The sequence below is a fragment of the Cryptococcus depauperatus genome, chromosome 2, assembly GCF_001720195.1.
Source record: "Cryptococcus depauperatus CBS 7841 chromosome 2, complete sequence".
In the NCBI taxonomy this organism is placed as follows: Eukaryota; Fungi; Basidiomycota; class Tremellomycetes; order Tremellales; family Cryptococcaceae; genus Cryptococcus; species Cryptococcus depauperatus.
The window spans coordinates 1222221-1236691 of NC_089469.1; the positions used below are offsets into that span (position 1 = coordinate 1222221).

The 14471-nt window shown below is 45.2% G+C and overlaps 8 protein-coding genes across 8 annotated transcripts; 4 read left to right on the forward strand and 4 right to left on the reverse strand.

Annotated features, from left to right (window-relative positions):
• Positions 1-217: 217 nt before the first annotated feature.
• L203_101745 (uncharacterized protein) lies at positions 218-2928 on the forward strand (the record flags this gene model as incomplete). The annotated part of the gene is made up of 6 exons (XM_066211181.1): positions 218-1553; positions 1607-1752; positions 1810-1963; positions 2017-2285; positions 2337-2576; positions 2635-2928. The coding sequence occupies 6 exons, from the start codon at positions 218-220 to the stop codon at positions 2926-2928; spliced, it is 2439 nt and encodes an 812-aa protein (XP_066067278.1).
• Positions 2929-3636: 708 nt separating this feature from the next.
• On the reverse strand, positions 3637-6667 carry L203_101746 (uncharacterized protein; the record flags this gene model as incomplete). The annotated part of the gene is made up of 6 exons (XM_066211182.1): positions 3637-4182; positions 4232-4452; positions 4503-4600; positions 4643-4852; positions 4901-5559; positions 5615-6667. 6 exons carry the CDS (start codon positions 6665-6667, stop codon positions 3637-3639), a joined length of 2787 nt encoding a protein of 928 aa, XP_066067279.1.
• Positions 6668-6912: 245 nt separating this feature from the next.
• L203_101747 (uncharacterized protein) lies at positions 6913-8133 on the forward strand (the record flags this gene model as incomplete). Its single annotated transcript, XM_066211183.1, has 4 exons — positions 6913-7520; positions 7566-7624; positions 7669-7803; positions 7856-8133. The coding sequence occupies 4 exons, from the start codon at positions 6913-6915 to the stop codon at positions 8131-8133; spliced, it is 1080 nt and encodes a 359-aa protein (XP_066067280.1).
• Positions 8134-8540: 407 nt separating this feature from the next.
• Positions 8541-9911, forward strand: L203_101748 (uncharacterized protein; the record flags this gene model as incomplete). The annotated part of the gene is made up of 8 exons (XM_066211184.1): positions 8541-8567; positions 8617-8685; positions 8737-8809; positions 8866-9148; positions 9206-9298; positions 9354-9626; positions 9679-9832; positions 9879-9911. The coding sequence occupies 8 exons, from the start codon at positions 8541-8543 to the stop codon at positions 9909-9911; spliced, it is 1005 nt and encodes a 334-aa protein (XP_066067281.1).
• Positions 9912-10086: 175 nt separating this feature from the next.
• L203_101749 (translation initiation factor SUI1) lies at positions 10087-10847 on the reverse strand (the record flags this gene model as incomplete). Its single annotated transcript, XM_066211185.1, has 5 exons — positions 10087-10099; positions 10150-10432; positions 10486-10569; positions 10620-10709; positions 10835-10847. The coding sequence occupies 5 exons, from the start codon at positions 10845-10847 to the stop codon at positions 10087-10089; spliced, it is 483 nt and encodes a 160-aa protein (XP_066067282.1).
• Positions 10848-11134: 287 nt separating this feature from the next.
• Positions 11135-11871, forward strand: L203_101750 (uncharacterized protein; the record flags this gene model as incomplete). Its single annotated transcript, XM_066211186.1, has 2 exons — positions 11135-11288; positions 11342-11871. The coding sequence occupies 2 exons, from the start codon at positions 11135-11137 to the stop codon at positions 11869-11871; spliced, it is 684 nt and encodes a 227-aa protein (XP_066067283.1).
• A 951-nt stretch (positions 11872-12822) lies between these two features.
• On the reverse strand, positions 12823-13200 carry L203_101751 (uncharacterized protein; the record flags this gene model as incomplete). Its single annotated transcript, XM_066211187.1, has 1 exon — positions 12823-13200. One exon carries the CDS (start codon positions 13198-13200, stop codon positions 12823-12825), a length of 378 nt encoding a protein of 125 aa, XP_066067284.1.
• A 92-nt stretch (positions 13201-13292) lies between these two features.
• L203_101752 (uncharacterized protein) lies at positions 13293-13874 on the reverse strand (the record flags this gene model as incomplete). Its single annotated transcript, XM_066211188.1, has 5 exons — positions 13293-13327; positions 13392-13473; positions 13530-13703; positions 13750-13812; positions 13860-13874. The coding sequence occupies 5 exons, from the start codon at positions 13872-13874 to the stop codon at positions 13293-13295; spliced, it is 369 nt and encodes a 122-aa protein (XP_066067285.1).
• Positions 13875-14471: the final 597 nt, after the last annotated feature.

Below are 14471 nucleotides of genomic sequence, written 5' to 3' on the forward strand. Positions count from 1 at the left end.
ACTGGAAACGTCGCAATAGTACAACTATAGTGGGTGGTGTGTGATACCTTGATTACGCTAACAATCCTAATCAACATTATAGCTCCACTACAATTCCTTTTGTAACTCCCTTTACAACCACCAACTGGCAAGAAAAAGGCTGTGTCTTTTTTCTTTTATCCATACACTCTTTCAACATTTCTCAAAGGTTAATCTTTCTGGTCAAACTGTCGCTCTGATGTCCTCCACGGTTACTTCGCCACCACCGACGGTCTATCCTGCCTCTCCCCTCACCGTCTCAACCTCAGTCGCGACTTCGGACTCTTTCAACACCTCGCCAGTCACGTCGCCTGGACCAGTCAGCGCAGGTTCGTCAAAGTGGAAGTCTGTGTTCAAGCTGGGCAAGACGGGAGCTAGTCTCGGGAGAGGAAAGGAAAACAGACCAACAGTGTTGGGTAACGATAGGTTCAAAACGGGACTCACAAAAATCGTGACTCATCATACAGACGCGGGCAACATTGACGGCCATTCACATGAAGATGTTTCGGGAGAGAGTCTCAACGTTCAACTCATCTCGACCCACTATAACGACTTTACGGCTTCAACATCTGGCGAGCATTCTCGTCCTTATTCTACAGTAACCGCTTCGACAGGCGAAAGGACATCCCACTCGTCAGTGTCACATGCAATCTCTCCAGAACGAACTGGCCGATCATCTGGTGTGTTTGGCATTGGGTCTTTCAAGAATCGCTTCTTCTCAGCTCCGTTGTCTGCGCCGCCAAAGGGTAAGAACGAAAAGTATGGCAAGTTGGGCAAGAGCAATGAGGCTTTGCCAAGCTCGTCAATAAGTACTGGCCAAAAGAGCGAGGGCTCGTCTTCCTTTTCTTCACCAGGTAAATCACCGTCTGTCATTTCGCCACATACACCTAGCAGGAAACGTGATACTTCGTCTTCACGAAAGCAGTCCGGTGTGGATGTTGTGAATGGGGCGAATAACTCTGGATCTGTGGGCAGATTCATACGCAGAGTCGTCTCAGCCCCAAATACGAAAGCTCTCTTTTCCAAAGACTATTTCAATGATACTCCGGCGGTTCCGCCATTGCCAAATAAACAAAGGCAGTCGCCTCCTGCTGGTGATGCTAGGCTCGACGGGCAGAATGGGCTGTCTTCACCGGTCATGACATCACACTCATCGAATACTTCATTCACTTCACCGAGCTCAAGCACTCCTACTGCTACCCCTTTGATATCTAGCCATCTCTCCCCCGTCGCTCCCTCAGCTGGGGCAATTTCCGCCAAAGGCACTAGAGCAAACCGATCTCATACTACTGGTACGGCGGTTCCCAAAAATGTGCGCGACCTTCAAACTCAGCTAGAAACTGCCCCGCCACTGCCCGGAGAAAGTCATCACAAGCATGTCTTTAGGAGAACATACTCCAGTAATTCAATTAAGATGAGGACCGCCGAAGTCAAAGCAAGCTCCTTCCAAAAGATCAAGCTACTGGGTAAAGGTGATGTGGGTAAAGTTTACCTAGTTCGAGAGAAGAAGAGCGACAAGCTATTTGCTATGAAGGGTAAGTGGAATCTTTTTGGAAATTGCGTGTAAAATATTTATAATGGTGATTAGTGCTCTCCAAGAAGGAAATGATCAAGAGAAACAAGATCAAACGAGCATTGGCTGAGCAGGAAATATTGGCTACAGCCAATCATCCTTTTATTGTTACTCTCTTTCACTCTTTCCAGTCTCAGGATTACTTGTTCTTTGTGCTTGACGTATGTTTTGTAGTCACTTTCTTATGCTTGTCAATACCATTGCTGATGACGCGTTAGTATTGCATGGGAGGCGAGTTTTTCAGAGCTTTGCAGACACGCCCTGGTAAATGCTTGTCGGAAGAGCATGCCAAGTTCTACGCGGCAGAGGTAACTGCTGCATTGGAGTATCTGCACCTGAATGGATACATTTACCGTGACCTCAAGCCTGAGAGTGAGTTCCTCCGGACTGTTTATACTCAAGCAATAATGCTGATAATAACATAGACATTCTCTTGCATCAATCTGGTCACATCATGCTTTCAGATTTTGATCTCTCTAAACAATCTGGTCATGCAGGCGGAGCCCCTATTGCTATCCGTCAAGGCGGGCCAAATGGTACAATCCTTGTTGATACGCGGTCGTGTATAGCCGATTTTAGGACAAACTCCTTCGTTGGCACAGAAGAATACATTGCGCCAGAAGTCATCAAAGGAAATAGCCATTCAAGTGCAGTGGATTGGTGGACATTAGGTATATTAGTCTATGAGATGATTGTAAATTTCCTGTCTCTTCCTAATAAGAGCGCTACTGACGTATGGTAATAGTTTGCGACGACGCCATTCAAGGGACCTAACCGCAACGCTACGTTCGCTAATGTTATGAAGAACGAAGTTCTATTTCCCGAGTCAACTCCCGTTTCGTCAAATTGTAAATCCTGCATCCGCAAATTACTTATTAAGGATGAGAACAAACGAATGGGTTCAACAAGTGGAGCAAGTGAGGTTAAGCAGCACAAGTGGTTTGCGACTATCAGTTGGGGGCTCTTGAGAAACATGACACCACCTGTGAGTTTGGCTTGACGACGGAGATCTACTGGAATGATTGCTAAAAGAATTCCCATAGATTATACCGGAAGAATCCAATGGCATTGATGCTATCAACTTTCGACCTTTAAGGGAGAGCAAAAGCATAGATTTTGACCGTAAAGACATTGTTGACATGATTCATGCCAAGGCTGGTTCACCATCTGTTCTTGGTAACAACACACCCGGCATGCTCACTCCTAATGAACTCACGCAATCACATGTAGCTGAAGCTGCCAGTGGAGGTGTGGTTGATGCTTCAATCAAAGGTTACGATCATGAGAAGAATCCATTTGAAGAGTTTAGTAGTGTGACAAGAGACTTTGGAGAATAATAACCGGTCTTGAAGAGAAGCAGGATTTAAGAGGGAGAAAAATTAGAAACAATCATCAAAATGGGGTTTGTCCCCGATCATGCCCAAATCATTAGCAGTTCTTGTTTTGGAAACACATTTACGTTGGTATCACACACTTTTATACGCCTTATATCCGTTCGGCATTGTTTACACCGTCGTCATCGTCATCGCATTCTCATCTTCATATTGTAAAACCTCCTCATTTTTACGTCTTTTCCGCCTCATCTGCATAAGAGAGGCAAAAACCAATTTTCCATTCACATGTTTCACGAAGGTTTTACATAGGTACATTTAGAACCCTTTTTCCCGATAGTCAGACAGTGATCTGATTATATTAGGGCGACGATGTAAAAGAAATGAAAACTCATGCAAAAGTTTTAAAGCTGTGGCGATTGCTTACTTTGTTATGTAAATCTTCTTTTTCTATCGTTGTGTATTATGCGCAGATGCAACGTAGTTTAAAATTATAACTGTATACATAACATGCTATGTGTATGCTTTTGATCCTGTCGTAAAATATAGAACGGTTTACTCGTACATGAACAACTGATTTACCTAGAGATGTGTTGGCCCTCACGATCTCTGCTACGTAACCTATATCTCAATACTCGCATTATCCTGTGCAGCCTGTCGATTTATACTTCATCCCTAATCCGCTACCTGCGCAGATGCACTAACGAGCATACTCTAGCAGGGCAATGATGACACCGGGCCATATCCCATAGCTACCTCACTCATTGGAAAAGCAAACTCGTTATATATCCTTCCTTCGAGCATGCCGTGTGGCTGAACCTGTGGCATCGCCGGTGGTATGTCGCCTGGTAAACTGAGAAGATGACTCAAATCTGTTTGCCATTCGTATTGCAAGAGAGAGTCCATATCAAACGTAGTATCTGGCGGGGGCGCATTTTCATTAACGGGCTGAGTTTGTTGAGCAAAGTTGCTGCCGTTGGAGGTCGAGTTGGCGCTCTGGGGACGGCTCTCGTATTCTTCACTTTCCGGCGTACCTAGGCTAGGGATTCCGGCGGCTGACGCGATATCGCAAATTGTCTTTGCCAAATATGTTGAAAGACGAGTCTCGCTGAGCTCACCAAGTCGCAAAAGATTAATGGACAGTTTGAGATAGTGAGCAATGACAGAAGGTTCGATATTGATGATGGACTGAACTGAAGATTCAGCTTTGGCGATTCGGACGAGAAAAATGGCTGCTTGAGAAAGGGTGATTGTGAGATACTGTATAGACCGTCAATGACTGAACAGCAGGGTGTCATATGATACTCACATCAGTCGCGAAACTCAATGCCAAATCAGTTTGGCTCGATTCATAGTGTGTTTGAATGGTTGCCATTGCCGAATTCAAAGCCTTTTTCAAACACTCTGCAATATACTCGTTTTTCTCTGGACAGGATTTCAAAGCAAACGAATTGATGCAAAGACGCATATAATCACCTTGCAATCGAGCTATTCGCGCTGACGAACCAAGATACAAAGAGTAAGGTGAGCCTGCGCATTCAAGTCAGGATGCAGCACTACATCACTTGGGGAAGACGAACCAGCATATACCCAAAGCTTAGACCAGTTGTCCAGCTTTGTATTTAACTCTACGAACATAGTCTTCACCGTTATTTCTTTATCTCGAAACATCGCTGTCCTCCTAGGATCAGCCAAAATTGCCGTTTTAGTGTCTGCTAACATTTCACCCCAGTTGATCAAGTCAAGGCCAATCTGTGTGAGCTGAACTTGACCAGCTACATAGACGTCGCTGTGCAATGACAAGGAGGATATCGTTCCAGGATGAGGAAGCACCTGGTGAAGACGGGTTTCGAGAAAACCAGTTTCGTCAACAGTCTCGAATTGAGTAGATTGAGGACGGCCAAAACTAAGCGAGAGGAACCCGTCGAAACTGTGTATCCCGTCAGATTATGTTGTAGTAACACAAGGTGAAACCAACCAAAACCAACACAACCATGTTCTCCATTGGGGCATAAGTACTTCTAGTTTTTTAAACTCTTCACTGCCGACTGGATTGGTCCTTGCCACTTCTGCAGCCTGCCCTAAGACTTTATGCACGCCCAGCCTCCTAGCAATCCTGGCAGCATGACCGGTTACAATCCATGCATCTGGGCCTCCTCCACCACTCTGAAGGCCCCAAGCAGCTAAAATCATCACAGCTTGAACGTCTGAGAGTGCGTGCTGCTTCCTCAAAAGCGTGTTAACAAGATGTGCCTCGGCAAGATTAGCCAAACGAGGTGGAACAGAAGGGTCAAGAAAAGGAAGGGCTTCGGTTTTTCGAGAGGCATACTTGATATAGAATCGGGCAGCTACGGCAATCATGGCAGATATCAAAAACGGAGACTGACGGATAGTGTTGAAAGTGTCATCGAGAGCAATATTCACAATAGGCAAGAATAAATGACAATGATCGATAAAGAATTTGAAGAGATTCTCTGCCATGGCAAGGTCAATGATATCAGTATTGATAGGATCATCGCAACCGCGAATCATCCGCCCGTCGTAAGCTTTGGGTGCCGGATCATCCCGACTTTGAGAGGACAGGCTAAGTTGGGAGGAATTCCTTCTCGATGCTTCCCGATTTTCCCATAAACCAGACTATACAGTATCAGTGGCGGGTAGCGAAGAGGGCAGGGCAATCAAGAACACTGACCTGAAGGACTAATGGTTCAAAGGGCGCTTCGTCCAAGTCAGCTCCAGTAGCCGTGGTCATTTTTCTTTCAGCTCCCTGTCTTTTTCCTTGAGAATTCTTCTTTATGCTCCCATTGCCAACAGACTCGGGCTGACTACCGCTTGCAGGGCTCGGACCAATATCGTTCGACGAAAAATTAGATCGTGGGTAAACACGCTGATGAAAGGTTCGATGAGGCAAGGAAGTAAATCTCACGTGGTGCGTAGGGTCGTCGGACGACCTAGCAGTGTTAATGGAGGTTGAATGACCAACACCTTGAGACGATTCGATAGGTCTGACATGTGTTGGAGGAGAAAAGTTGGAATTCCATTCTCCGTTGTCGGATCCTCGAAAAGAAAGGCCGCAATTGCCACCTCTCATATCGTCACGACGGCGCACAGGGTCAAATGTATGAAGCATCTCATTATTTGGAAAACTCCCGGCGTTGCCCCCTGCCAGGCCAGCCAACAGATTAGCGACATTACTCTCGAGCTGCTCGAGACGAGCATTCGCCTCAGAACTGGCGGAATCTCCTTGAAGTTTAGGTGGAGGGCCCATTCCCGGCCGACCAAAATCACAGACATTCTTTGATTTCGTACACCTGTTGCACGGCCATCCACCTATACATTTTAACTTTTGTTTTCGACATCGCAAGCATGCTTGAGCTGCTCTCCTGGGCTGAGGGTTGTCACCTGCTTCCTCCTTCTTGGTTGAAACTTTTGTGCTGTTTGAAGCCGAATTTGTTCGCTGTTTCGGCTGACTCCGGGTCTCCGCCGACTGGCTAGACAGAGATTCTACGTCTGCTGGTCTCTTTTGCCCACTAAATGGCTTCTCCTCTCCATAGTCGAATATAGAATCTCTATCCTGCTCATCGGGATCATGCCTGAGGGACGATTGCGAGAGATAATCTCTGGGAGAGCCCAGGTTGGAGACTTTTCGGTAGGACATCTTCCGTTGTGGAAGCGCATAATCATATCCATCTTGTCTTTTCGAGTCCTGGGAAAGCAAGTGCTCATACTGGTCTCTATAATCCATCGTCTTCTTGACCCTTTGTTACTGTCTGAGTCGTTTTTCAAGTTGCTGGATAAAGATAAAAATATAAAAATGGAGATGTCAAAACAAGTCGTTTATAACGAGAAACGCACGAACCAAATAATGAGCTGAGCCAAGAAAATATTCTCATAATAACGGAATCAAATCAGAAGCCGACCGTAAGGCGGACATCGCCGAACAAAACGGTTTGATAAACCTCAATTTTGTATAAAGTAAAAGTTGTTGTAATGTCTTTTGAATTACCCTCAGAGAGGCTTTCTGGTTCTACAGGCGGTCCTCCTCCTCTCAATCGCTCTCAGATTGCTGCGTACGCTTCGTTTTTGGATGACCTTCAGACTACAACATCTCAAGATCTTTCTCAGCGTCTACTCTATAGGTTCAGCCCAGACAGGTATGCGGACGATGGTTTAGTGCTTTCGGATGGTAGTGAAACTGAGAGAGAGAGGAGTAAAGCGGGTTATACAAGGGTATCCAAGTCACTTGGAAAGAGAAAGAGACGCCGAGCGGATGAAGATGCTTTTGGGACCCGCTGGCCTGTGACATGTGCTGAGATTGACAAACCGTCGAGTCTTGAAGAGACCGTGATATCGTTTGCCCAATCCTACATCCGCCAGCAAGGCCTCGACATACTGAACCTTGAAGAGAACGAGAATGATCTGGCGGACCCTGTTCTTCCTTGTAATCTTGTGCCGTCTACAGTGGAGATGATCAATGAGCTATTGGCGAAACTTGCCATGGTGAGGCTGCCCGGAACATCAAAGAAAAGGAAGCAGATGCCGCCTCTAGACTGGAAGGGAGTTATGGGAGTGGCAGGTATGATTCCCAGATTGAGATGGTACGTCACATGGTTATCAAGTTGCCTCAAGCTTATGAACAAAAGGGAAGTTGTGTCTACCAATGGCAGACTTCAAAGTATATATCCCAATTCTGTAGCAAATGGTGCGTTTTGGGTCTTGCCGAGTAGACGTCTTACCTGTGGATAGTTTTGGAGCATCGTCTGCAAATACTTGACACTATAAAAACAATGAGGACCGCTACAGTGCCTCTACACGAGTCGTTGTACGCACCAGTTCTTTCTGAACCTAACCCTCTCCTTCGTCCGCATCTCTCTAAAACTGGTTTGTCTGTCGTTGATTCTTGTCATGTAGATTGTTAATTCGATCGCTGTAGAAATCTCAAGGAGAGCAGAAAAGCGTCGGCTCCGAGAACAAGCTCGTTTGAGAAAAAAGCAAACGGCTCATGAGCGAAACGTAAAGGATCCGATCAGGCAGCAAGAGGAACAGGAGACGAGGGGAATGACGGAAACGGCACATACTCGAGAAGGGAGTGCAAGAAAACGCTATAGACAAAACAAGACATATCAAGACGAGGATCAAGTGGTGGAGGGAGAAAGAGAGCTAGATGTGGATGATAGCGAAGACACAGAAAGTGACGCAGAGAGTGAATGACTAGAGGAGCAGAAAAACGTTTCCTGGCATATATCGAGCATTTCTCTGTTGAGGATGGCTCACAGCAGGTAAAAAAAGACGAATCGAATGAACAATCATTTATGAAACCTCTCTCTGGTCATACTATGTTGAATTACTGCCATGCTTGCTGTGTAAGAGTACTTTGGAATAACCATATATATGAATTGTTTTTTGTTGAATTACTTTTGTAATAAGTGGTTATAATAAACAGAATTTAAATGCATTTGCTTTTCTTAATATTTATAAATTTGTAATCATCATACATGGTTATGATGTAATGCTCTAAGTCAAATATAATCTATCTTTCAAAAAATCCAAAACACGTCTACGCGTTTATATTACTCTTTATCATTGTCTTATTTCTCAAAACAAAAATTTTCATCAGAATGGCTTCTGGTATAACTCATCGTCCAGTGAGCATTGTTCAAGTTGAACCAAAATACAAGTTCTGATAATAAACAGGTCTTGGTAGCGGAGATGGACGATATAAGGCCATTCATTCGTCTCCTTCGTGGCGTTGCCCTCAAACCGGTATGGGAGCCTACGAGCAATGGCTGAAAAGTGTCTAATAGTATAGAGTAGAATGCCTTGATGGAGATACTTGGAGATATGGGCCAGATCAGCGTCACCGTTGAAGACTCTCGAACATTGACGGGTGAGTTGGCGTTTTGCCTTTATAGATGCTTAAATCTCATGAGCGCTGCTGTATAGCTATAGCTTGGATCCCAACTTGTATTTTTACATCTTTCACGTTTAATCCGCCTGTCAATGATCCGCCTATCTTTGAGATTGAACTCGAATCCATGTTACACTGTCTTTATGTCTTGGGTAATACCGGCCCAATAGGTAAAAGCAAAACTCTCAACAAGCGGCGGTTTGCGGATGATAATGATGAGGCGGGAGATGATGAGGGACGTTGGGGAAGAGATAGGAAAGGCGCAACAAGTATGAGGATGGAATGGATGGGTAAGGGACACGAGCTGAAGATGCTATTGTACATTCGTTTTCTCTGAAATTTGGCCACCATACTGATAAGATATGGATTGAACAGAAGATCAAAAGGAAAGGGGCCCATCACAGAATTCTCGCTCCGAACACTTGAGCCTGAAGAGCTTGTGAATCCAGAGTTCGACATCAATCAACTGTAGGCCTTCTCTCGCTGTCGCCATCCTCCTCTTCTCACATGAATTTGACTATAGCGTATTCAGCGTCCAAATGCGTTCTGAAGACCTTCTCTCTGCTCTTGCCGACCTTCCGCCCTCTTCAAGGCGTATAACGTTGGTCGCCATTCCGCCCAAGGATTCTCGGCTCACATCAGACCAAGTCGATGAAGGACTACAGAAAAGACAGAGAGATGAATTAGGTCAGTTAACAATACAGGCCGAGGGAGACTTTGGCAGCGTGGAGCTGGATTATCCGAATGAGAAAGACGTACTTGAGCGATTCGCATGCGAAGAAAGCATCTCGGTTAGGTAAGTCATCGGCTGCACATTGATGAGAAGCTCTATGATGACCATGTTTCAGTTATCACTCAGCACACTTTAACCACCTCTCCAGAGCTTTGCATGGTACTGTAAAAGTATGTATACAAATTGACGTGAGAGGACTGCTTTGTGCACAAATCATGACCCAAGAGCCAATTGATATGAATACACATCGCGGGTTGCTGGAGTTTAAAGTAAGTAGCATGTGTTCCGAGATACGAGATTGTTAAAATGAGACAGATGCCGCCTCTGGAAGAGGATGTTATTGACTAAACGGCAAAATAATGCGAAAAATCTCGACCTGTTCAATTCTTTGCTGAAAAGGCTTGCATCATATGCTATCCTGAATGCACCTAAAGATCCACGATTCATGAAAATAATCGGATTAGATGAAAACAGAGGGTTCTCTGATAATGCTCCAAGCTATCCGTCTCACAAAGGCTTTGGCTTAGTAACCATGACTTGAGGTAATGTCAGTGACATACTTTTCCAAATTGATGTATGGACATACACGACGATGAGGTCTTTGGCCTCCTTCTGTGGAACAATACCAGAGTCGATTAAAAACTGCCTGGAGGCTGTTCTCTGGTCGCCTTGCAACTGCAGAACATCGCCGTGATTAACCTTGGCGCCGGGAGCAACAGACTCCTCATCAGATTCGGCGTCGGCCTTGACAACGGTGCCATTACAGGCAAATTCCTTCTTCATTGCTTTAAGAATCTTGGTATGATTGTATTTGGAAGGAATTCCCTGGATGGTCGTAAGGGTCTTGCGACCATTACGCTGCTGAAGACCTGAGAGTAGCATGTTAGCGCAAGTCTTGGATGCCTAAACATAGAAAACTTGCGGATGTGAATCTTGTCATTCTTATTACCGACGGCTTTTTCAATTGAGGGAGTATCGTTGAGATCGTCAATGGGCGCGAATGGGTCTGTTGTGACAATATTAGTGGAGGTAATGCTGAAAACAACAACGACTTGCCAAAAGCTGGACCGAGATTCTCAACCCCGGTACTAGCCGCTGGGGCCTTTGTCTTCTTGGTAGTGGCGTCCACCTTGATATTGGTAATAGCTGCGACACATGCATTAGGAACACAATTCTTTCTAGATGACAAACCGCCGCATCTTCTCCTATCCTTTGAAAAAGTTGAAAAGCGGCAAAAACGCATCGAACTAAGTATTGGAGATTATACTCACATGCAGTGCTCATTCAAAAAGTGACTAGGGCGTGCTTAGCTAGGTGATTGATCTCGATGCTGAAGGAAATGGACGATGAGCGGTGAGTAGAGCGACGAAGAAAAGAGATAGAAGAGAAAAATTAAATCTGAATAGAATCTTTGAGGATAGGGAGAATTGCTGAGATAATGGAGCCAACGATGGCGGAGTTTCGGTGTTTTATTGAGTGTGGCGGATTATACACCTTTTGGTGAATCTTCAATTAATATTTTGAATTTAACAATTTCAAGAAGTCTTGGAAAAACTTGCAGCTTCAAAAGCATGCCGCGAGTCACAAAACGCCAAAAAGAGGCAGGCAAAGTCGTATCCAAACCAAAGTCGAAACCAAGAGCTCCGTCTGGGTCGAATGGCAACTCAAAGCATGGATTCAACGTCAAGCCTGCTCGTGCTCCCAAAGATGCGTATCTTGGTAAAGGTGAATTGCTATCTAGTGATGATGAGAAAGTAGATCCTAACACAAAAACACAGCGAAGAAAATCAAGGCAAACTTGATACAACGCGCTAAAGTAAAAAAGCAATATGCCAAAGTTCTTCGCCAGGAAGGTATGGAGAGTGAGCGTCTAGGCAATGGGTCTCGTCGGCGAGGTGAACGCGATGCAGACACAGGCAAAGGAAAAGGGTCGCCAAAAGGTACTGAGAGACATTATTCTCAAAGCGGGAAACCAAAACATGAAAATCAAGAATTAGAGGCGCAAGATCCTGAAATGGCTCGTATTCTCGCCCGAGCAGGCCCTTCTGGCTCTCGTACTAAGTCTTTTAAGAAGCCTTCAATCTTTAAAGATGTTTTGCCACCCAAAGCTCGCGCACTGTCACCATCGCCTCCACCAACCACTTCATCGAACGAACCAAAGCCCTCAATAAGGCAATTGAGAAAAGAGAGCTTCGGAAAGTACCACCGACCAAAAGATTCGATAGGACTGATGAAAGGACGAGGTCAACCCAACATGGGTGCTAGGATGGGTGTGTTGCTGGAAAAGATTAAAAGGGATATCCGTTAGGCGAGGCAATCATCTTTTGGGAAGAGTGTAGGATAGGTAGATGTTTCATGATATATCGGCGATAGCTGTTGTAGCTCACTATTGTGTCTTTCCAAGCTATCTGGGATCGACACTTCAATAATCAATGATTAGGTTTCGGTTATCTTGCGTTGCATGCTTTACCACATATCACAGCCGTGTAATGGCAAGCTGCATCGGTGCGTGCCAGGTGCAAGAAGTTCTTAGCCCTAATGCAGCTACAACTACAAGACCAAACAAAAGGAATCATCATATAATCTTGCACTAAAACCCAATGACCTCCAACAGCAACTGTTCCCGTTGGCCTCAACTTTACAATGGCTATCCTTCCACGGCACGATTAAACCGACTCTTCCGGGTCTTTCCGGTGCATGTTCTCTTGATGACTCGGCGATTCCAACTTTCTAGCTTGTCGAGAGGAAGGCCTTTCCGTTATTGATTGGAATTAGTAACATGAAGGGAAAAAGGCAAGGCCACTGACAGTCTTGGGAAGGTAAAAATATACCCAAACACTGCTAACCAAGAGACAAGCCACAGAAAAGATCCAGGTCCTCCATTCCATCGCAAGGATAATTTTGAGAGTAGCTTTACTACAATACAGCAGACCTTGCCAATCATCACCAATTTGAGCGGATAGTTTCTTACGTGACAACAAACTGCCATAACCACTGGCACATGGCGGCATAAGCACAACAGTCCTCGCGAGCTCAGAGGGTATATCCCAGAGGTGATGGTCTATGGTAAGCCGTTGGCGCCAAAAGACCAAAAGAGAGGATAAAACATAATCATTGTCGTTGCAGCAGTACTACCTTGCTTGGTGGGATGAAAAACGACATTTTGGTTGACAAGGTACCCAACCTTGACATACACCCCGACATAACTCAAGCAGAGAGCGCATGCCACGGGAGAAACGATCCAAGGTTGTCGACGTCCTCAAAGCTCGATAAAGTAGATGTAAAAGATAATGGAGCTCACAGCCTTGACGGGACCGTAGATGTCAGTGTACAGGTTGATGTCTTGGATACCTAGAGAGCCAAACAGTGTGGGGGAGTAATAGGTGATAGCATATGCGCTGGAAAAGTTTTGAAACGTAAACATGATGAGGAAAACACCATTCGGTTTCGGATGCCCTTCTCTGAATACGCCTCGAAGGTAACCCCAGAGACCTGCTTTTCCAGAGACAACAACTCGCTCGTGAATTATACGTTCGCGGCGGAGAGACATTTCCTCTTGGACATACGGATGATCTGCAGGTAACTTTCGCAAGTAGGCGAGAACTTGAACAGCCTTCTCATCTTGATCCCTCTTCATCTAATACAGAGGGACTGGTATAAAGAAAAGATGCCGATTATGAGAACGCCTGCAAGATTGCTTTCCGTCAGACGCAATCTCAAACAGACCCGTCAATCGTCCTCGGATACTCGGGACAGACTGTTCACTAATATATGCCGGTACCAGGCTGGATCAATACGATAGTGAGCAGTATTGCCAGTTGGACTTACCAACACCAGTTGTTCCACCAACAGCAAGGCCGCAGAGGGATCCCTCTGTGTCAATAAAGTCGAGATCCTGAGGCGGACATGTCTGCAAGATGGAGCCGACAACGAAAACAACGGGTGAAATCTCAAGTATAGTCTTACGGCCAAAAGATCCCATGGGCACCCAAGAGAAAGAAGAACCAAAAAGGCTGCAATCTTGCAACAGGAAGCGACGTTTGAGGAGATGTCGGCATATGCTCTCGGGGATAGATGATCAATTCCAAAATACTGTTTGAAAGAAGAGCGAGCGATAGTAGTACCCATGATTGCGCCATCCTAACTACCTTTTCTTTAGCTCGCCGCCAAAACTCATGCAGCAAACCCATCCAAATGTGATTGAGCCCCAGGATATCAGGAGTATAGCAATGTATAATCGCCAGTCGTACTGCATCTCGTCCGTCAGCTGTGTTCCACAAAAGCCAAACGACGCACCACCTCGAGAGGCATGGAAAGATTTTCAACGATCTCCCAAGCCATAGTCATTCAACACCTAGACACGACTAGAAGACATCCACTACCATGCACCTGTCAGAATGTTGAAATTAGGACATGAATATAGGCAAACAATAGTAATGCAACGTAGACTGCATTATTGTGACCTTTTGGTACAGAGCGTGGGTCTTGATTATTGCTATTATTCATGACACAAACTTGACCCTCTCGGCAGCTAGTTTCAAGGAAGCTAAGAGATTGTACGACGGTTGGTCTCCCCGCTTCGTCAAGCCAGAGTTTAGTACCCAAGTGGCGCAGGCTATCTGCAGCATTCGAGAAGAACCTAAAACACAAAAAAGTTTTGAAGCAATGCAAAGGAAGATTGGACAACTTCACGAATGGCCTAAAGATCAAACAGAACAAGAACACACTCGAGATGGCTAATGGCATGTTTGACAAGAGAAAAGTTCATTTGAGCTCATACGCTAATCTTGATGCATGAATGAATATCCAGTTGAATGTTGCAGATTTATGCTCTACAACAGCACCACCGCATCAGCAAATAACTTGGGTTGTACATTGAGCCATGTGAGATGTGCTGCGACGGATTGG